This window comes from Corvus hawaiiensis, chromosome 9 (genome assembly GCF_020740725.1).
Source record: "Corvus hawaiiensis isolate bCorHaw1 chromosome 9, bCorHaw1.pri.cur, whole genome shotgun sequence".
Lineage (NCBI taxonomy): Eukaryota > Metazoa > Chordata > Aves > Passeriformes > Corvidae > Corvus > Corvus hawaiiensis.
This window is the reverse complement of record NC_063221.1, coordinates 8,464,664-8,486,488: the sequence shown is the minus strand read 5'-3', so window position 1 is coordinate 8,486,488 and position 21,825 is coordinate 8,464,664. Positions and strand designations below refer to the sequence as shown.

General features: G+C 43.5%; 1 protein-coding gene across 2 annotated transcripts in view; it reads left to right on the top strand.

Annotated features, from left to right (window-relative positions):
• The window catches only part of NOTCH2 (notch receptor 2), an 83,233-nt gene that overhangs the window by 55,081 nt on the left and 6,327 nt on the right, over nucleotides 1-21,825 (top strand). For both annotated transcript variants that reach the window (XM_048312450.1, XM_048312452.1), the window contains exons 17-29: nucleotides 713-941; nucleotides 3,328-3,529; nucleotides 6,054-6,207; nucleotides 7,093-7,277; nucleotides 8,117-8,249; nucleotides 10,343-10,588; nucleotides 12,546-12,658; nucleotides 13,171-13,700; nucleotides 14,445-14,792; nucleotides 15,041-15,183; nucleotides 15,965-16,175; nucleotides 16,793-16,886; nucleotides 17,390-17,558. In XM_048312450.1, coding sequence (XP_048168407.1) covers nucleotides 713-941; nucleotides 3,328-3,529; nucleotides 6,054-6,207; nucleotides 7,093-7,277; nucleotides 8,117-8,249; nucleotides 10,343-10,588; nucleotides 12,546-12,658; nucleotides 13,171-13,700; nucleotides 14,445-14,792; nucleotides 15,041-15,183; nucleotides 15,965-16,175; nucleotides 16,793-16,886; nucleotides 17,390-17,558 — 2,757 coding nt within the window. The remainder of the gene's footprint in view (nucleotides 1-712; nucleotides 942-3,327; nucleotides 3,530-6,053; nucleotides 6,208-7,092; nucleotides 7,278-8,116; nucleotides 8,250-10,342; nucleotides 10,589-12,545; nucleotides 12,659-13,170; nucleotides 13,701-14,444; nucleotides 14,793-15,040; nucleotides 15,184-15,964; nucleotides 16,176-16,792; nucleotides 16,887-17,389; nucleotides 17,559-21,825) is intronic.

The window sequence follows — 21,825 nt, the reverse complement described above, 5'->3', positions numbered from 1 at the left end:
GCAGATTGGTACTTGTGGAAGCAGAAGGAATATAGTAGTAGGGGGTGGCTTAGACCAAAAAGCAGTGGTATGCAAGTAGCAAGAGCATGGCAGGGATAAAGAAAATATCAAGAAATGCAGTGATTGAGGGGAATCCAAGGTGGTGTATGAGCTTGTGTGCTTTTCTGCCAGCCTTTCCCCAATCCGTCCTTGATGCTGGGAAAAATGTCAAGTGCTCAGTAATGCGTAAATGCTCATATATGTGCTAATACACACATACACATTTGATTTGGCTGGACTGCTTTCATGCTGAAAATTAAGCACACAAGTTCTCTCTTGTGTTAAGCAGTGTCTGGGAAAGAGAGAATGTGCTGAGTTCTCTTATGAATAAAACTTGTAAGGAAGAAGAAACAGTTGCTGCGCTGTTTTTATTGTATCAGTAAGCATCTGTCACAAAAGCAGCATTTGAGTTTTAAACCAAGAGGTGTTGGGTTTTGGTTGAACAAATTCCAGCAGGAAGGCCCTGAAGGTTGGCCTTGATCCACACCTTTTTGTGAATTTCTTATTGATAATGCTTTGCAGTTACCTGTTCCGTAAAGTGGCTCAGAAAAACTTGTCAGTACTCTGTCACACTCTGGTCTGTGTGTCTCTTTTTTTCCCTTAAAGCAGCTACTCTAGGCCTGGCCCTTCACTATTACCCGTTTTAACACTCACTGTGATGCTTCTGTCTCAGATCCCTGCCAGAACGGAGCTTCGTGTGTGGATGGGATAAACTCCTTCTCGTGCATCTGCCTGCCTGGATTTCATGGGGATAAATGTCAAACAGACACCAACGAGTGTCTGAGTGAGCCGTGCAGGAATGGGGGCACGTGCACCCACTATGTCAACAGCTACACCTGCAAGTGCCCGCCTGGGTTTGAGGGAACCAACTGCGAGAACAACATCGACGAGTGCACTGAGAGGTGAGGTACCCTCACACACTGGGTGCTCCTGCCTTCAAGCCAGTCCTGCTCAGAAGCAGTTTTTAACCAGGGGGATTGTTTTGCTGCCATTTCTCATAGACATACTTGTGATTCTTGCAAGGAAAGCTGGCTTAGCTGAAAGACAGTTGCCTGGTCCTCAATTTCTTCTAATGTTCTTCTAACAACTGGTTAGGAACTTAGTTCCATTATAGGATGAATGTGATAGTGTTTAACAAAAGCTAAAACAGTTAGAGATGCTAGCTTATTGAAATATAAATAATTCATATTTTTAAAAGACCGTTATCACATAGGGGAGGGGAAATAATTCCTTATGAATGGTTACTGTGTTGAGAAATACAAAAGCTGCAAAAATGGAAGCAATGGCCAACTGTTAGGCAGAAAAAAAATTAGTCCTGAGTTACTGACAACAAATTATATGACGAAGCAACCAGGAGAAACACTAAATCCACTAAATTCTGTACTGGAAAGATTTAATCATCAGAGATCTTTTAATGCTCACAAATTGGATGTGGTGTAGCAGTGTTGAGATAAAACCTGGTGGTTCTAAAGGGGGAGGTGTGGAACTGAGTTGAGACGTTCAACAGCTGGTCCTTATATAAATGGTTCATGTGGTAGTTTTAAGAGCTCTTTGAGAGTTAAACATGTGATTCCATCATCTGCCTTCATATTTATTTTAAGCTTAGTTAGGATTGATGTAAGTAACTTCAGATTCTCAAATGGGAAACAATTTATAATGATTTCTTTAAAACTTGAAATGGTTAAAAAAATAGTTCAGAAGTAATCTGTTCTAGTCTAGTTACTGGAGACAAATTATGCAAAACTCTTGTTTTTCTCATGTATTTTCTGCACGAATAGAAAAGGTCTTTCCTACCTGTTATAAAATTGCATTTGGGGAGGAGGTATTTTAATATCTTTTTCTTAAGAACGGGATTGTGTCACTGATGAGGGTATGTTTAATTTGCACAACAGTTGTTTAATGGAGTGAAGTAGGCTGGGTGTTTCAGCAGAACTCCTGGCTCTTCCTTGAGGTTCATCCTGTTTTTGTTTTTGTTATCAGTCAGGACAGGAACCAGTCTTGCAGGTATGAATTAAAGATGTAGCAATTTTCAACGCTCTGCCAAGATAAACCAGTCACACCTTCTCAACCGAAATTACCGAGCTGTACTTAAGAGCACCATGGTGGTTGGCTAATTTGAATTTGGTTCAAGTGATTCTTCCGTGTGTTGTGTGAGAAGCTGCCTATGAGAGAGTGCCCTCTCCTTTTGGTACCTGATTTCAGTGAAACGCACCAAGTGATTGGCAGTTCCTCTGTCTTCCCTGCTTTGCCATGAATGTAAACGGCAGTTTGTTCTCCCTGTAGAACAGAATTCAGCCCCCAAGACAGAGGAACTTCTGATAAGCAATTAAATGTTTGATAAGTAGGTTAATGTTGACATCTCTACCGTAATCACAGTCAGAATTTAGGTATTTAAAACTTGCTTCCCTGCACTGTGAGTTCAGGGAGGTGAGTCAGTGACTTCTCTCATGGAAATACCTTTTGACAGTGCACAAAACAGATAGCAGGCACAAATTTGGTTTGTGTACTTTATCAAACTGATTATCTCAAGTCTAATCTAGGGTTATTCTCAGAGGAGCAGGAGTGCCTTTACAAGGAAAACGGAGTCAATTTTGCATGAGGCATCAATTCTCCAAACTTTCCCAGTCACTTCTCCCTAGGACACCTAATCTGGCAGAAGTTCTTATGATCAGAAGATTGGGGGGGAGGGGGATAATTCCTTTGATCTGAATTCTGCCAGGGCATGTATAAGTAGTTTTACAAATCAGGACTTAAGATTCTCATGAGAAGAGAAGGAAGGGATTTAGCAATACCAATACTTTCACATCATTTCAGTGAAGAACATGCTTGTGTTTTGCATGTTGTATGAACTTTTTCCTTGAGAAACCATACCTCTGACTCCTTTGAAGATTTTAAAAAAGGCAAATTGTTTTGTTTCTCATAATTTGTAATACAATTGTAATTTGTAATAAAATTTATCAGTTCAAGCAAGCCACACGAGGTACTGTTTGCGGTCACATTGAAGCTGGGAAGATTTCATTAAATAAGTTACATCCATCACTAATGACTCATTAAAACCCTGCTTTACTTTCTTGGCCTGCTGAGGTAAAAGGAAGTGAGCTGGAGGGTGAGCTGGAATCCCCTAGGATTGCTGTTTTCTGATTTATGCTTCTTCAGCAAGAAGTTAGCAGTGATCGGAAGATCCTGTCACCTGCTTTTCTCCCTTATTTCAGTCGGGTTTATGTGCTGTTTTGTCTGTGAGCTAATTGCATTTTGTCTCAGCTTACCTTTCTTCCCCCTCTCTTGCAGCTCCTGTTTCAATGGAGGCACTTGTGTGGATGGAATCAATTCCTTCACCTGCCAGTGTCCCTTGGGGTTTACGGGACCCTTCTGCCTCACAGAAATCAATGAGTGTGACTCTCATCCTTGCCTGAACAGGGGCACCTGTGTGGACAGTCTGGGCACATACAGGTGTATATGTCCCTTGGGCTACACTGGCAAGAACTGCAAGGTGGGTGACTTCATGTGGCCTCTTTTGCCCAGGGCTTTGCTGTTTGAGCTGTCCAGCAGCAAAGCTGACTGGGAGAGATGTGAGGTGCCAAACGTGGCTGAGCTCCTTTCCTTCAGTCCTGGTAAGGGGTGGTTGCCCATTAGGTGCCCCTGTTCAAAACTGGAAATCATAGAATGGGCTGGAAGAGACTGTAAAAATCATCTAGTTCCAACTCCTGTCTTTTTGCAAGGAGGAGAAAAGTGTTTGGTTATTTACGAGAGCAGGTGTCACTGGAACTTTCTAGATTAGTTTTCTTAAATGAAAACCAGCTGTTAGCCTTGAAAATGGCTGCATTTCATTCAAAGCATAAAATTGTCCTGATTGAAGACAGAGTCCTGTATTAAAAAAAAAAAAAAAAACCAACAAAAACCCAAACGGCAAACAAGCACAAAACAAAATGCAGAATATCAGTCTGATTAGCAGGATTTAGATTTAACTGGTTCATTTTTTACAGGGAGGTAAATTTTAATCAGGGTTGATTGTAGATTTTTTTTTTCATGAGAAGCCAGAAAATGTTTTGGGGCAGTAAATGACGTGCTTGTCCTGTTCACAACCTCAATAAAAATCTCTAGCCGTACTTGCATGCTTAAGTTCAGGCAGTTTACAGTTTTCCACAGGAGCTGAAAACCCTGAATACTGTAAATGACTGACTAGTACCTATTAAAAACTCTAACTTGGCATAGCACAGTGGAAACAGAATGCTGTTTTTCAAATGAGAGTTCTTTCTTTTGATTCTGTTCTTATCAAAACAGCAAGAATTATTTGAGACCATTTCTACTTTTGGAATGGTAAACACTATATTGGCTTCCTTCACCAGCAGCCTTGAGTGCTGCTATTTAAAAAAAAAATGAATTTCTTAAATTGCTGGAAAACACTACAATTTTGTAAGAATTTTGCAGCTCTCTTTCGTGCCAACATGTCTTTGTAAAGCAGTGAGTGTTGGAAAAAAGCATTTTAGTGGCAGTGGGGGAGGTGCTTTTCAGAAGTATGTTGCTAGACATTAAATTGTCAGGTCTGCTTCTAGGTATTGCTAATGGAGGAAGTGAATGCAAAGTAATGAAGTGATAGAAAAAAGCAGCCCTTCTGCTACCCTAATTATGCATTCTGGGCACACCACTTAGACCTCATTGGGAGAATCAGCATTGAGAGTGATCGTGAAGTACTGTGAAGTTCAGTAGTTCCTCTTCTGTTATGTTTGCTTTGTTTTTACTGGAGAAAAGGATTAATGTTCCTTTTCCCAAATTAAATGTTGTGAATTCTCAGAAAGTCTGCTTTATGTTCAGAGAAGCTTGATTGTAATGTATTACCCATTTTATACAAGGAACCAGAACTTTCTAAATTTATAAGTACTACTCAAAGCTGTATTGGGGAGATTTATAGATTACAGCTACACTGTAGTTCTTGTCTTAGTGGTAAACTGGCTTGACCTAATTAGCAAAGCTAAATAAGCAGCACAAAATCAGACAATGATTCATAAGTTTTAGAATTTGCATGTAAAACAGTCAGCTACTCATTACAAATGCAGAAGCAAGAGGCTCAGTGTTTTTTCTTCTTCACGCTCAACTACATGTGATAAAACTTAATTCCAAGTTTCCTTTTGGTTGCCTGTGAAAGCACAGTTGTTTTTTTTTTTACTTTAATCTTTGTGAGGCGACAGTTTGCATCTGAAAAGCAGAACTTTCTGCAATTGAAATTGCATTTTACATCCAAAATTCAATGCTACTCACTTTAAAAACCTCACCCTTCCCCAAGTCAGCTTGAAATCAATCAAATAGCAGTATTAATTTGCAGGTGAATTGCTTAAAAAGGAAATTATGGTTAGTGGTTGGTTTGTATTACGTCAGACAGAGTTATTTTGGGTCTTCACTTTCATATGATGATTTATTGAGTTTTAGACTCTGTTTTTATATGAGGAGTCAAGAAAAGCAATATAGTTTAGCCCATCTTCAGTTCATAAAACTGTTGGGGGTTTCAACTGAATCTTGGAAGACACAGAAACTCAGAGAGACCATACTGTAGCAAATGGGGCCAAAAGCAGGTATGGTGAGCTAATGATAGAAAGGAAAAGCATGGATCAAAATGTGGAACACATCTGTCATCCTCAAAACACAGTGAAGATGGGGGGAGCTAGGGAGAATAGCTGGGAGCCTCCTGCTAATGTGGAAGTAGAAAGCTAGTCTGAGATAAAACCAGATTTTCTCAAACTAAGTCAGCCAAAGATCCACCTTTATGGTAAAGTGTGAGAAGTTTGAAATAATGCTGCCATCTGGGGTTTACTCCTCTGTACACTTGCACTTTCCTAGGCATATGAGACTGTCAGTAACATACCTGGCTTAGACTTGGGAAGTACTGTCCTACTGTTTCCAGTGCCACAGGGAAATAAGTATTACAGAGGTCCGTTTTTTTGCATCTTGAACTTGTTCTCTGAGTGGTGTTTCTTACTTGCCACATTTCATGTGTTTGTTTTTTTTTTTTCTCTCTGCAGTCACTTATGGACCTGTGCAGCAAGTCTCCCTGTAAGAACAAAGGCACGTGTGTCCAGACTCTGGCCCAGACTCGGTGTGTCTGTCCACCTGGCTGGACTGGCGCTTACTGCGACGTGCCCAACGTCTCGTGTCAAGTGGCAGCCTCACAGAGAGGTAAATCAGCATCCTCTGTGCTTTAACTGAAAACATTGCCCCATGCATCTCCTTCGCCCCTGCACCTGTGGACATCCTGGGGAGCTTTGCCTCTAGGTGCTTGATGATGGTCACTTCTCAAGTAAAATACATATCAGAAAGGAAGAATTAAATATTTTATGAGGTCTCAGAGTTTCAGTAGTACTGTTTTACATGGACTGCCTTTTTGGAAAACGCATCAGCTCTTCATGCCTTTCTGCTAAATCCCAGACAAGCTAGGTTTTGGATGTGTCATCCTTGTACAAGAAAGGCATCTTGTAACTCATGATAAGTATTTTTGAAGAGAATACTAATTACTACATGCACTATTTAGCCTTATAGGTTATACCATGGCCCCTCAAAGTAGTAATTTTCTACTTCAGATGATGTATATGTAAAAGATTTGGGTTTTGAGTGAATTTTGTCCAGGAACATGGCTTGTAGCCCAGGCAGATGGACAGTGTCATGCCATTTTTGTCCAGGAAATCCAGACAAGCAGGTTCAGTGTCAAAGGAGAAAGGTGTCAAGCTCCCATAATTTTGGGAACGTTCTAGGTACAAACATTGAACCTTTGTATGGCAGCAATAGTAATTCACATATGTATTCACCAGCCAGTGGTAAAGTAATACAGCAGTACAAATACTTAATGCCAATGTTGAATCCAGTGATCCAAAGAGGACAGAGCAGTGACTTCATTTGTAAGCCAGTTTTGGTTCTGATCCACTGTAATTTAAGGAGTAACTTTTCAATTTTTAAGTTTCAGCCTTTGAATTTTTGGACGTACCCCTATCCATTCCTGGCTGAGCTACCAGCACTGGCAGCAAGCATGTTTTATGTGTTTGCTCACTTGATTTAACTTTGTTTCAGGAGTCCCAGTGGACCAGCTGTGCCAGCACTCTGGTCACTGCCTCAACGTGGGGAACACCCACCACTGCCAGTGCCAGGTGGGTTACACGGGCAGTTACTGCGAGGTGCAGCTGGATGAGTGTGAGTCCAGCCCCTGCCAGAACGGAGCCACCTGCCGGGATCACTTGGGTGGATACCAGTGCGAGGTAATGCTGGGGGCTTGCTAGGAAGAGGCCTAAATACTTAGGGCATAGTGATACAAAGGAATCAGAAGAAATCAGAAACACATGCAAGTGGTAGAGTACCTTCAAAGAGGGGATAAAAGCAACCTGCACCTGGAAGGAATTTTTAATTTGGCTGTAGCAGAAATGGTGCTCCTGAGAGGTTTTTAAGACTGGATTAAGAGGTGTGATTGGAAGGAGCTGTGGTTGATGAGCATTTGAACTCTTTGTGTCACTAGAGAGGGGGTTTTTATCTGGAAAGTCTTTTTGCCTGAGGTGTGGTTTATATTAAAATATTTGTAAAATGTATTAAAGGAATATTGTATTTTCCCTGTTCGATGGGCCAAGTATCTCTTCCCTCTCAGGGCGGGAAGTGCATTCCACTGCTTTCTGTTTCCTACTGCTGATGCAGAGAGCAGTGTAGGCCATGAGATCATGGTATATCAACCTTGCTAAGCTTTACAGAATGGTAGAACACCTTGGAAGCCCATGCCTGGAGAGAAAGGATGAGTTTTGTGTAAACCTTAAGCCAAAACTACTAAGCCAGTTTCAGTGCTAGCGGGTATCAGGATTTGATCTGCTCTGTTTTGCAGCAGTCAAATCACTCGAATTCAAATTTGCAGTGTGCTGTTGAGTGTCACACGGTCGAGTTGTGTGCTTAAGCTGCTGGCTGTGCAGCCCTTGAAATCACTTGCAGTTGTTCAGCTACAAAGGCAGTCCTAATCTGCCCCATTGAAGGGCTCCTCCTGTCTGTGTTAGCCTTTCTGAGATGTCTGCTAATGTATCTGTTAGAAGAGTATTCACACTTATTTCTTTGCTGGCAGTGTGTGGCTGGATACCAGGGTGTCAACTGTGAATATGAAGTGGATGAGTGCCAGTTCCAGCCCTGCCAGAACGGAGGGACGTGCATCGACCTCGTCAATCATTTCAAGTGCTCCTGCCCACCAGGAACTCGGGGTATGAAGCTCAGCAATTAAGTGAATGTTACAAGAGGGAATTTTCTTCTTTGACTACTGGTTTCATGAGACACAGTCTAAAGGGAACGCATTATGTTCTTTGAAGAATGTTCCCAAAGTACACTGAATCCCTTGAGATACATATTTTCTCTTTAAAAATAAATGCTGCTTTTCCCCCCCCACCTTTAATTTTTTTTTCTTTTAAAGGAATAGGTCGTGGCAGGATCCCTTGGGAATGTATGATCTGTCTTTGGCAATCTGGATGCATGAGATTGCTGTTAAGGTCTCTCCCAAACCTATCTGTTTTGATACAGTAAATCCAAGGTTTCTTTTTGGCTAAGGTGCTATGAAATAAATAGGAAACTTTATTGGTTTTTGCATAATTTCCAATGTCCTTTACTTGCTTAAAATTTTTGCCTTTCATTGTCCTCTGTCCTGGAGTCTTTTGTGGAAAAGAAATTGAGTGACTCTAGGCTACCTTAAACTATTTCAGCAAATTCAAGCTCTTTTATTAAAAGCTCCTTAGAGAAAAAAAAAAAGTAGTCCATAGTTTATATCAGTGATTTTCAGTAAGCATGGTTCCACAGCCTGTTTATTCTCATGTTTCTTGAAACCTAGCCTTCCCTGTTATATCTGACCTATGAACCTGGCTTCTACCTTTGAAAATATTCAGGATTTCACATTTTAACCCGTCAGTGAATGCTTTCTCACTTTATGTTCTTTTTTAAAGTTTATTTCTCAAGTCAGTTAAAAATGTTACATTCCTCTGAACTTTTTCTTTCTGAAGTGTGTCATCTCAATGTAGGCAAAATCTTCAGATGTCAGATAGAGCTAAATTCTTGGTTCATAAAGTAAATATAAGTATAATTATAGAATAATATATTTGCCTCCTGCCCATGCTTATTACCAGTTCATTCACTTTAGTGTGGCTCTCAGCACATCTCCCCATTCTGGATAAGTGTTTATTTCATTGTAAGTCATTGCACTACCGATTCTTCATGTATTGTTCTTAATATTATTCTTCAATTAAAAAAAAAAAAAAGGGCAAAAAAAGTGCAATAAAACAAAACCAGAAACAAACCTGCTTTTTAGGTCTCTACATCCAAGAGTGTATTTATCTACCAATATCTGCATTGTCAGAATTTCTGTATTCTACTAAATCCCCCACCCTCCTTTGAGAGGTTCTGAGTGTACTGCATTTAATCCTTCAGTCCTTCTTTGTTGAGATTAATTACTTTTTGGATGTGACAGATTTATTTTTTTTGTAAATGAAAGGAATTGGAGAAGATTTGATATAATTTTTTAGGACAGTAAAGCTTTTGTCCTGGCCCAGTCTGAAATTAATACTTTACTGATGCCAGTATAAGCATCCTCCATATTTAGGTGAATGATTTTACTTGCTCTGGTTGGAACAACAGTAATAACAGACAAAACTACTTGCTCAGCTTTCCCTCTCTGTCCCCTTGCATCTGTTATACCGTGCAGTGAAGGCAGAACCAGCACCAGACCTTGTCCCTTGAAAGGAAATCCCGCAGGGAGGAGAAGAAATTATCCTCCCTAGCTGATGGCAGGGGTTCACTGTAGGTCCCCAGAAGCCACACTGGAGTAATCAGTGTTTCATCAGAGCTGCTTATCTGTTGGTTTGTTGTTGCTTGTTTTAATGCTGTTGCTACAAATGTTCTTTGTCCAGTTCCAGGGTTGCCTGAAGTGCAGGGCCTGATGGCAGCTTGCAGCCTTTCAAGGACAGCACAGGGCTCCCGGGCTCTGTTCAGTCTCAGGGCTAAATTAAGTGCATCTTTTTTGGGCTTGGTTTGGTTTGGTGTTTTTAATTATGCCCTTAAATTAAGTCAAGTATGAAAGCTGCTAAGTACCAGTATGGCCTAGCATTGAGGACAGCCTGGATGTAAAACACATGTACCCTAAGCCTGCTCTGAGGCCGGCTGTCTGCAGAGGGTATGGAGTGTATTAAGCTGGGATCTTTACCTGCTTATTTCAGGGACTGTGTGTGACATGGCCTTAAAACTTGATGAGCAGTGTGGAAAAGGCAGCCATGGCACTGTATCCTCAAGCTGTCGCTTTTTCCTGTGTTGACAGGCCGTTTCTGTGAGGAGAATGTTGATGACTGCATTTCAGACTCGGGAGCTCCTCGCTGCTTCAATGGAGGGCAGTGCATTGACCAGATCGGAGGCTACAGCTGCCTCTGTCCTCAAGGCTTCGCAGGAGAGCGCTGCGAGGGGGATATCAATGAGTGCCTCTCCAATCCTTGCAACCCTCGAGGGAGCCTGGACTGTGTCCAGCTGACAAATGATTATAGGTGCATCTGTCGCAGTGCCTTCACTGGTGAGTAGTCTTAAACATGCTTCCAATTTCACAGCAGTATCTTGAGAAATGGTAGTTCTTTCCCTTTCTGGCAGTGGTGTTATCTAGTCACTTCCCTTCACAATGTCTGATTGTTTCTCTACAACATGTCTCAATTTTTAAACCTTTCTTTTAAACCTTCTAAGAAATCTGGCTTCCAGAGCTGTCTCAGACAAAGGAATCTCCTGAGACACTTGGCTTCCAGGACTTTTCTTTCCCTGTGGTACTTTTCTTTCCTTCATAATTTCACATTTCTAGTATTGCAAGTGCAACAGTTCATGTTTCAGCTTCTCCATGGCTTTTCCTTTTGCAAAGCAGCATGTGCATTTTCTCTACAAATCAGTGTCATGGTATCATAATTAGCTTTCAGCCTCTTCTTCTACTCCTTGCTGCCTTTCCTCCTTGGTGACGTGGTCAGGATGGAGTATTCTGTGCATAGACAGGCTGCACATTCCTAGCTTGGTGATCCTTCCACAATCCAACTCTGAATCACAACTTTGCAAGAATTTCACACTGTGAGACTTATGTCTCACTCTCTCTAGATCTCCTCTTTGTTAGTATTGCTGCTATTCTGCTTTCTGCCTCCCACTGGGCTTAAGTTTGGTCTAATAGTCTCCAGATGTCTTAACTTTCAGCTTTCCATTTTCCATGTCAGTTTAACTTCTTATGCATTCAGTTTTCCTCCATTAAAACCTTTTACTTTCCCTGCTTACCAGTGACTTTCCCTGCATGATTTACCAGCAGTTTTTATTCTTATTTTTTCTTAAAATTTAAAGATGCTGTGATTTTCCACTAAATTTGTGAGTTTCAGATGCAAAGAAATCACAAAGACATAAATTTGAAGAATTCATGTAATAGTTTTTGAATGCATTACTTAGACTGCCAAAAGAAGTTCCTGAAAGAGTGATGTATGAGGGAAGTGGAGCTGGTGGGACACTGATGCAGGCCATCAGATGGGTTTATTTTAAGCCTGTCTGTTAAGGTTGTCTTTATGAATTATGCTTCATGTAGCTTCTGACCCTCATGGAAGGGTTGCTGGAACTTGTGGTGTGGGGAGTGCAGGCCTGCTGCACCCCAGGAGGAGCAGGGAGAGCTGCTGTGTCTGACATGAAGTCTGTCTGGAAATGTTAGGCACAGAGGGGGAGCCTGCTTCCTCCTCTAGTTGTCTGTCTTCTGCACATTCCACATTGACCCTTCTTCCTGGGGAGGATGAGGTGGCTTTGCTGTGGTCTGTGACTGGTAGGATGCCAGGACTCTGTGGGCCATCCTGCCCTGTCTGCTCCTGTCTGCAAAGTCTTGGCTGCACATGTCTGGAGACTTCTATTAATGTTTTCCTAGGGGGTCCAAGTCATGCTTAGGTCATCGCCATCTTTTAGAAGTCTGCTGTCAGTTTGACTCTGGGAGCTGCTGCAAAACTGGTCAGTGCAGTAAGGCCTCTGTCTGGCTGATCAGTCTGAAGAGACTCTGCTTGGTTCTCCTGTTCACTCATGGTGCATCTGCTCCTGAGGGTTGTTCATTCATGTTACAGTGTGATTTGCCCTTGGACTCATTGAGCATCTCCTAAAAAGTAAAGTCTTAGGAACCCCCAAACTGGTGTAATACATGACTTTCAGCCTCTCTGCCTGGCTGACTTGGAGGTGACAGTAGCAAATTCTGTCTTGTGCCATGTTGTGTGTGTTCTTGCAAAGGCAGACAAGGTCAGCTGTCTCCAAATACACCTTGTGGATTCTGGGGTTGGGCTTTGCTCTTTCACTGCTTAGGCAGCTACGTAGAGACCACATGCTATACAAAGAGATGCTCCCTCTCTTTTTGGAGGGAAAAGTCTCACTGAAGTGCTCAGCTCGCTGGTTATTCATAGGAGTGTTTTGCTTTGTGATGGCTTTTTGGAGTGAGCACACACACATTTCTCTGCTCCCCTGTCCCTGTCCCTCCCTCTCAGGTCGTCACTGTGAGAGTGTGATAGACGTGTGTCCCCGGAAGCCTTGTCAGAACGGCGGTACCTGCGCTGTCGCCAGCAATATGCCCGATGGCTTCATCTGCCAGTGTCCTCCGGTAAGCACCATGTCCTCACACTGCACTGCCTGCCTCAGCTCTAGAGCTCTCTGGCTAGATTCTCACTGGTTCACTGTAGGTGAAGACTGGACACTCTTTACCCGCATCCCTTACTTCATCTACTTAGCAGGGAAACTCAGGGCTTCCACGTGCCCTAGGAGAGTGATGCTGCCTGTTGTTACCCCAAACAAGTATGGCCTCAAAGTATCATAGCTGATTTTTTTGTCTTAAACCTAGCATTAAATTACAACTGGTTTTTTGCAGTTTTCTGTGCTTACTGCAAGATTCCCCTTGTTGGTGGCTCTTCTAGGCTGTTTTCAAAATGTAACAGAGCCTTGTGATTTCCTACTCCATCTATGAGGTTAGGTCCAGAAAGTCATGGCTTCTGCAATGAGGCTAGAGGAGTTACAGAGGAGAAAGGATTTGCCCATGACACCTTGCCTCCAGTCCTCAGAGTACTGAAGAATAAGTTTGTAAGACTGATTCTTTTGCGTTTTTTTTCCACCCCGTAGGGTTATTCTGGAGCAAAATGTGAGTTCAGCAGCCACAGTACTTGCGGACAAGTGAAATGCAAGAAGGGGGAGCAGTGCATCCAAACATCTTCTGGTCCCCGGTGCTATTGCCCCAAGCTGTCTGTGGGAGAGGAATGCCAGACTAACCCGGGTTGTGCCAGTGCCCCCTGCCAGAATGGGGGCAGCTGCCACCCTCATTCTCAGCCTCCTTACTATTACTGTCAGTGCCCTGTCCACACCCAGGGCAGCCACTGTGAACAGCCCGTAACTTTCAGCCCAGAGCCGCGAGGATGTCTGGATTCCCAGTGTGCAGAAAAAGCCAGGGATGGCTATTGTGATGAAGACTGTAACACTCATGCATGCCAGTGGGATGGAGGCGACTGCTCCCTGACAATGGAGGATCCTTGGGCCAACTGCTCCTCCTTGCTGCGCTGCTGGATGCTTTTCAATGGACAGTGTGACGAGTTCTGCAACACGCCCGAGTGCCTGTTTGACAACTTTGAGTGTCAGCAAAATAGCAGGACATGCAAGTAAGGCTCGATGCTGAGAACATTTTCTCTGTGTGACTAACACAGCTCCTGCCTGCTGCTCCCTTCTCTTCCATTGTTTCTCTTGCTGTCCTTGCTGAAAGTTTGGCATCAAGGAGTTTCTGCTGCTTTGTGTACGTCTCGTCTCTTTTTGGAATTTGTGTGCCGTGCACTAAGTTGATAACCTGAACAATGGTAATGTGTTAACCTGCTTGATGGATGTGCCCTGCTTTCCCTGGAAATGTAAATAGGAGGCATTTCGCCTTGTACTAGATCTTAATAGTACTACCTGCTATCCTGAATTTTTACAGGTATTGCTCCATACCAGCAATACCTGTATTTTAATCCCAGCTGTATTTGCTACCTCTGAATGTGTTTTCTAGCTTGTTTGTAGTGGCACTTATTTCTCTTCAGCTATTTGTGACAAATGCTACAGCTTTGAAGTGATGATTCTCCCTTGGTGAGGCAGGAGGTGTTAGATATCTCACTAAACAGAATAAGCAGTTCTCTTACACTTTTTCCAGAATTAAATCATGGGTTCTTGAGGTGTTCTGTGCTTCCTATTTTTACCCTCTCAGGCTGCGAGCTTATCCTGGAGTTGTATTTATTCTCCTTATATGCTGATTATGAGTGTTATTTTACCTCAAATGACGACAAAGAGTGTAAAACCTGGGCCCCTAGACTGCAGGTATGCTGTGCAGAGTGTGTCAGTCCTGCGTGCTGCCTGTAACCCTCTCACTACTGCAGGTATGACAAGTACTGTGCAGATCACTACGCAGACGGGCGCTGTGACCAGGGCTGCAACAGCGAGGAGTGCGGCTGGGACGGCCTGGACTGTGCTGGGGACAAGGCCGAGAAGCTGGCAGAAGGCACCCTGATCATCGTGGTCCTGATGCCCCCTGACGAGCTGCTGGGGGATGTCCGCAGCTTCCTGCGCACTCTGGGAACGCTGCTGCACACCAACCTGAGGATTAAGCTGGACTCCCAGGGGAACCCCATGGTATTTCCATACTATGGGGAGAAATCAGCAGCACGGAGCCGTCGATCGCTCGTGGTCGTTCGCAAGCACAGAGAACTGGAGCAAGAGGTTATTGGGTGAGTGGATCACTTTGCCTCCCGCTGGCCTTATTGTGCTGGTAACTCTTGCTTGTAGTTATGTGGGGCATTCTAGACTTTCTAGGGCTGTAGATTGTTTTTTAAATGGGAAAATGTAACACTATTGCAACTGCCTGGTTCAGTGTTGGGGTAGAAGGATTAATGTAAAAGGCTGCTGCAGTTTAACCTAGTGCTTCGGCCTAAGTTTCTGTCACTGACTTCTGTGCCCTCTTACTGTGTCTCTGCAGCACCAAGGTGTTCCTGGAGATTGACAACCGCCAGTGTGCAGAGGATTCAGAGCAATGCTTTCACAACACAGAAGCTGCTGCAGCTCTCTTAGCTGCTCAGGCCATCAAGGGCATGTTGCCCTATCCTTTCGTGTCTGTCCAAAGTGAGTAATTGCAGAGGAAAAATTGCTTCTGGAGGGAGGCAGTCATCAAACTTGGGCTTGCAAAATACTCAGATTATTGATCATCATCGTCTTGTGTCTCGGTGTTCAGTATGGTTTCTGGGAGCTAACTTGGTTGTCCCCAATTATAGGGGTATGTTTGTGCAAAGTGCACAGAGGGGACATCTGGTTAGTAAGATAGGACATTTAATTAAGAGCCCAGTCATTTTAATACTTGTAGAATCAGTAATCTCTTGTACTACAGCATTGCAGTGGTGATCTCTGCACTAAAACCATTTATGTGCTTCAAGCCATGAATTCAATGGAAAAGGTGCCATTTAGAGAGAAAAGCTGGGAGGCATTCCTCAGTCCAGTCTACCAGATGTTTTCTTCTCTGACCATATGTAATCTCTTTGATTTCTGCTCCCTCTCCTTCAGTCTGAGGCTCAGCTGCAGACTTGTACTAGATTGGCATTATTGCTTTTCCTAGTTGGGTCACACTTGTATCTTCATGTAGATCAGCTCCCTCTATGCTGAGGGTGGCTGGAGGAAGGAGCAAGGTCTTTGATTCAGCAGCCATATACTCGAAAAAATACTTTGAGAAACCAGACCAGAGGAGGCCAAAAAGAAGAGATATGTGCTTAAAACAGTCTCAGTGAAGCCTAAACTCTCTATAGAGACAATATGTTCCCTGTGGGAAGGACTGTGTGAAAAGAGAGTCTGTAGATTGGAGATTGTTGTCTCCACTTTGTTAATCACACTGTATTTTAACTGGAACTTTTAGGTGAGCCCTTGTTACCACCAAAGACCCAGCTGCTTTACCTGCTTGCTGTGGCAGCTTTGATCATCCTGCTAATCCTTCTCTTGGGTGTGATGATGGCGAAGCGTAAGCGCAAACATGGTTCTCTGTGGCTCCCAGAGGGGTTTATCCTGCGCAGGGATCCCAGTAACCATAAACGCAGAGAGCCCGTTGGGGAAGACGCTGTTGGACTCAAGTAAGTTTGCACTTAGGCCACTGACGTTCTGTTTATTAGTGGCTTAGAGGATTTTGAGAATGTGGCTGATATATGTTTCATCAAAGGCATTTAACTCCAATAGAGAAAGCTTCCTTTTAAGATAGAACTTCTCAGGCTATTCCTCTAAATTTAAAAACACCTGTTTTGGACAGAAGAATTTTAATTAACTGTAATGTATAAAATGCCAGCAAGGAATCTGATCTCCTGGTTTTGTTTGGTTTTCTGACACTGAGCAGTATAGATCAGCAGCCAGGTACTGTTTGCCTAATTTTTTCCTGGAATAGGTGCAGCCTTTTTAGGTTGATAGATGACAACAAACTTCTAATATCTCTAGCTCAATGCATTAAAGAAGTGACTCAGAAATAATGGCAAGTTTCAAAAGTTTTATGCAATTTTGGCTTGCCACTGAATTAAACAACTTTGCAGTTCTAAGTGCATTTAATGCCACTGTTGGCTGCCTGAAATTTGTAATTCCTTGATTCCTCTGTTTGTAACCTACCAAACTTACAAGCAGCCTGCTGTTAGTCTCTGCAGGGTAAGTAGCAGAAGTAGCTCCTGCTCAGCCTGCAATGTGATATATCCTCCTTGTTTGTCAGAAATCTGTCAGTCCAGATACCAGAGGGTAACCTGGCTGATCCTGGAACAACTGAGCACTGGGCAGGTGATGGGCCTCAGCCAAAGAGAGCTAAGGTAAGGAGCTCCAAGACTTAAATACTATCTGAAACTGCTAGTGGGACAAACATCTGCTTTAACTTCCCTTGCTCAAAACCTCCCTTGGCCTAGGGATTTGTAATGTACTATTAATGGTATCTGAGGAGCAAATCCTCAGGTTAACACTGCCACCACAGGCTGGTGGAGAAAGTAGAGAAAGTACCTTCTGTTCCACTGTCCCCTCCCTACTGCAGCAAAAGGGACAAGAAGGTTGATGTAATGTCTTGCAGTTCAGGCCTGATAATGTACGGTGGAGGTATGAAAGCTGAGAATGCCAAGCAGAAGCAAATGGATAGCACCATTAGCTTAAAAGAAAACAAAACCCCCTAAAATAACAAGAAAGCAAACAAAATACCAAAACACAACAAACATCCCCACCCAAACTCCAAGAAACTGCCAAAACTAAGAACACCCTGAGGACTTTCAGTATCTTTGGCCACTTGATGGGTATTTTGAAGCAACTGCTTGTTTCCTGTGCCCAGGCTGAGGACCAGGCCTTGCTGCCAGAAGGTGATGATCAGATAGACCAGCGCCAGTGGACACAGCAACACCTGGAGGCAGCAGACGTCTGCGGGAGCACCTCACTCGCCCTCACACCCCCTCAGGCAGATCAAGAAGTGGATGTTCTGGATGTCAATGTCAGAGGGCCAGGTCAGTACTCAAGAGTGTCTGTGTGTCCTGCCAGTCACCCACCAACCCCCCCTGTCTCCAATGGCTGGGGCTGCTAATGTTCAAAATTAAATGGAGTGTGCAGGAGCACCAGCAGAAATGTTATGGTGCTCAAGGAAAGCACAGGGTGCACTCCAGAAAAGAAAGCTGGAAAGGTTAAACCATGGTCTGTAGCACATGGAATATCATGTAGCCAGGAGAGAAAGAGTTCGCTTAGCAAACACCTGTAAAATCTCATTTATAACAGTGTGTACCTAAGCAATATTGTCAGAAATTCTGAATGCATAATCCTGCTGGAAATAACCCCCAGTTTCTCCAGCAGGATCACTGCAGAGATCTATGCCAGACTTCTCTAACTTAGCACATTTTATGAGGTGTCTGTTGTCAGTTGTGGAAGCAACTGATCGCCTTTTCCTGAATAAGATGACTTTTTGGCACACAGTCTGCCCTCATTAGCAGCATGTGAGGTGTCTGTCATGGAACAGAGCAGCAATGCAGCTCTGTTGTTTCTGTTGTTCGTGAATTTTTTTATTCCTTGATTTATATCTTCAGCTTATGATGATGAACTCATTGAATTCAAAACTGAACTGTGGACTTTGAAGGTTTCTTTAACATGCAGACAGGCTTGCTCTCCCTCAGTCCCAAATGACTAGATGCCCTGGGAACCGTCTCCTGCTTTTTATGAGTGTAGTACTAAAGCTGTATAAGCTGGTAAGGGACTGGGTGGGTCATCTGGTAATAACTGGTCTCTGGGTTCTGAGAGGAGGCAGTTGACCAAGAACTTTATTCTGGTTGGAAGAGCTGCAAACATGGCTCTTGTTCATATGCAGAGAGGTGATGCTGATGATATTGCTGTGGTTCCTTTTTTTATTGAGTTTTGTGGGAATATTTCCATGCAGTATAAGGATGACTGGATCCATTCTCTCAGTTCCTTTCTATTGTCTTTTCTGCTCATTGACCCGTTAGCTCTCCTAAATGCAAAGAGAAGGAGGGATTTCTGTGTAACGAGTGTGAGAACATAAACCATCCGTTTCTGCCAAATTTAAGCTTTTCTTTATTTCCCCTATTGAATCTTCTAGTTGTGTGGCAGGGTAAAAGCTTTCCAAGTACAGGCAGTAATGTTTTTAAGACTCCAGACTGCTTATTTTCATGTTCACCCAAAGCTTTGTCCAACAATAGCAATGAAATAATACTGACCTGTGAGTAGTTTTCCTGCCATCCAGATACAATTGTGAAGCTTGCAGCAAGCTGCTCTAAGTTATTTCTCTCTGTGGCATCAGAAGCAAGCAGCTGTCAGGACCAGAAATAATTTTAAAAGTCTGAGAGATGTTGGAATAACAGGTTAGTAAGAAGGGGTAGGATTCCTCACAGTTAATGTGGCTGTTTCTCTGCCCTGGCCACCCTCACTTTTGCAGGCAGATAGAAAAAATGGGCCCTTCTGAGAGGTAGTTCCCCTGTGTCCCAAGAAGTCTGAGAACTGGAGAGTTCACACCCCAGTAATGCTTTGCAGCCCCTAATTAATTACAAAGGGTGTTCAGGCTGACTGACTTGAGTGCGGGTGTCTGGGCTGGAGCCATCTGAAACTGGATGAGTTAGATCCTGGCTGCAGGTGCAGATTGAACAGTAGAGATCTCTTCTAGAGAGAGGAGAAACACCTCAGTATACCAAGGGTTTGTTCCCTCTCTTAACCCAGCACCTTCTGCAGCCTCTCAAATTTAGAGGGATCCAGGAGCTCCAGTGTCCTTCAGAAGCATCGCCTAGAGATTTTGCCTGTGGGTTCCTTACATCCCAGCTTTCAGTACATTGTGCCTGACCTTCAGGTGTACCTGTCTGGTGAACTCCTGACTTTGCTATCTCACTCTGTATTTTACATGTACTCAGGGGCTGTCCTACTGAAAGACAGCAAACAGAAGAGTTTTCATAAAATGCTGCCACCACCTTTGTCTCCCCATGCTATTCTTTTACTGTGTCCCCCAGAGCACTGAGGACATTCTTTTCTCCAGAGTTATTGTGAGTGTGTAACCAGGGAAATGCAATTATAGGCATAACTGGTAACACCACCTATAATTAAAATTGATGAACTGTCCCTATTATATGCCCCCCTTTTTTTTTCAATTACTAAAACTTCAGTGGTTTAGACTGGAATTTTCCATGCTGGGTGTCTGCCTCCAGCTGGATGTTTTTGGGTTCTTTTCCAGCTCTTTGAGAGAACAAGCTGGAAGGAGGAAAAAAGACATTGTGTCCACAGCTTTTTTTTCTCTAGTAGTCCATCAAGCACTTAATTGTGACTGTATAGCTGGATGTGCTTTTGCTAGCCTCATAAAACCAGCCGTGTGTGGCTAACTTGCAAGGCTCTTAAAAGAGCTGCACGTACCTGAGAAACTTTGTGGAGAGGGTGGCAGCTAATTATTCCAAGGATTTAATGCTGTGCTATAGCTGTGTCCCTGTGGAGCAGCTAGGCATGATTGTCCAGGACAACTGCAGTGATTGAGCAAGACCTATCCTGCAAATGGTTTTTCCCAGAGCTGTGGTGCTGGAGGAAAGGAAAGCTCCTTTCTGTGCTCTGTCTCTCTGCTCTTTGTCTTGTGGCAGTACGGAGGAGACCACAGCCTGACTGGAATACTGAGGAGTGTTCATTTGGGACAAGGGAGCAGAGCCAGCAGTGGGAGGGAGAAGCACAAAAGGAGGTATAGCTTTGGGGAGAGCAGGAGAGAGGGTCTATAGACAGGACTGGATCTTGGAACTGAACCCGGGCCCAACGTCAACACTTCACTGCCGTCCAACAAATCCTGGGAAAGGAGCCGGGTGGAAGGCTGTGTGTCCTGTGGTGGTGAGCCACTAGGAGGAGCGTGCATGCTGCTGGAGCCCGGGCAGAGCCTGCTCCTCGCTGTGCCCCGGCTGGAGCCGTAGATTTCTAGAAAGTTTTGGAACTGTCCTAAAGCAGAGAGCCAGGAAGGCTCAGTGATCAGAAGCTGGGAAATGGGAGCAGGGCATTAGAGCTCTGTGTGTTACTTTCAATAGGAGATACCACCTTGTTTATGTGCACAGAACCTCATTATGTGTGGTGCACTGTGACTGGGAGCTGTGCAGGCAGAGAAGCTGTTGTTTGTCCCCTGCTTGCCCATGGGATAAATCAGATACTTGCTGAAAAGATTGTCTTGTAAGTCTGCTAGTAAGCTCCAGTGGAGTGATTAGCACAGAGTGTGGTTCACTTCTGCTGCCATCTCAGTCTCTCTTACGTTCCAGGTGCCTCTGAAGGGTGTGCAGTAAAGCAGTAAAATCAGTAAGGAAGCATCAGTGTCTACAGCTGCAGTCTTTGGGTTTTAGCGAACATCACGTAACATTCAGAGGCTGCTGAAACTGAAGCACTTGGCATTTTTATGGATTGCTGAAAATACATGGAGATGTTTTAAATCTTAATTATCCTGCATCAAGGAGGGTATTAACAAGGGTGAAAAATCAGCAGCGTGAGGTGGTCTTCCTGCACTGTTCTCTCTGATCAGCAGAGAGGGAGATTCATCCAAGGGAGATAAGTTAAATTAGAGGTTTGGAGGAGCCTTTCTCTGTCCACTGACAATGCAGGGAACCTGGTTGGACAAGTGTGACTAGCCTTTGTGGACATCCCATCAGTGTGAGCCCATCACTAGAGGCTTGAAGAGAAGACCAGTATCTCCTACAGTACTCAGACTGTGTGAGAGTATTCATCCTGGGACATTTGTCAACTTTGAGTGCTTGACTGTCACAACTTCAGGGTCCTTCTCATGATAATCTTGCTGTAGATAGGAAGGCTTTTGTCTGCATTTCACTTCAGGTTAATATCCAAAGTGAATGTCACCAATGTCACCAATAATCAGTGGCTAGTTGCTCAGCAATTTTTCCTTCAACTGTTTCTTTTCCCCAGGGATGTGATTAGAACATCTATATGAACAGTTACACTTAGTTGTCAGACAACTTTGATTTTTATAGACCTTGCTTCTATTTTGGAATTCATCTAGCCTTTACTTTTTGTGGAAGTTTTCCACTTCAGCAGCAAAGGTTTTTTTGTCCTACAATGATCTTAGTCTTTAGAGGAATATCTTAAGTTTTTTTGGGGTTGCAGTAGGTACTAATGTCCTACTAGGATGGAAAACAACTCGCTAACTCTGTTGGGCTTTAAGAAAAGAGAACAGGTCTGGGTTAAAGCAACTGGAGGGATTGTCTGTAGCTGTAGGTGCTCAACGGGGAGGGATTGTGGGAAGGTTTCCATGCC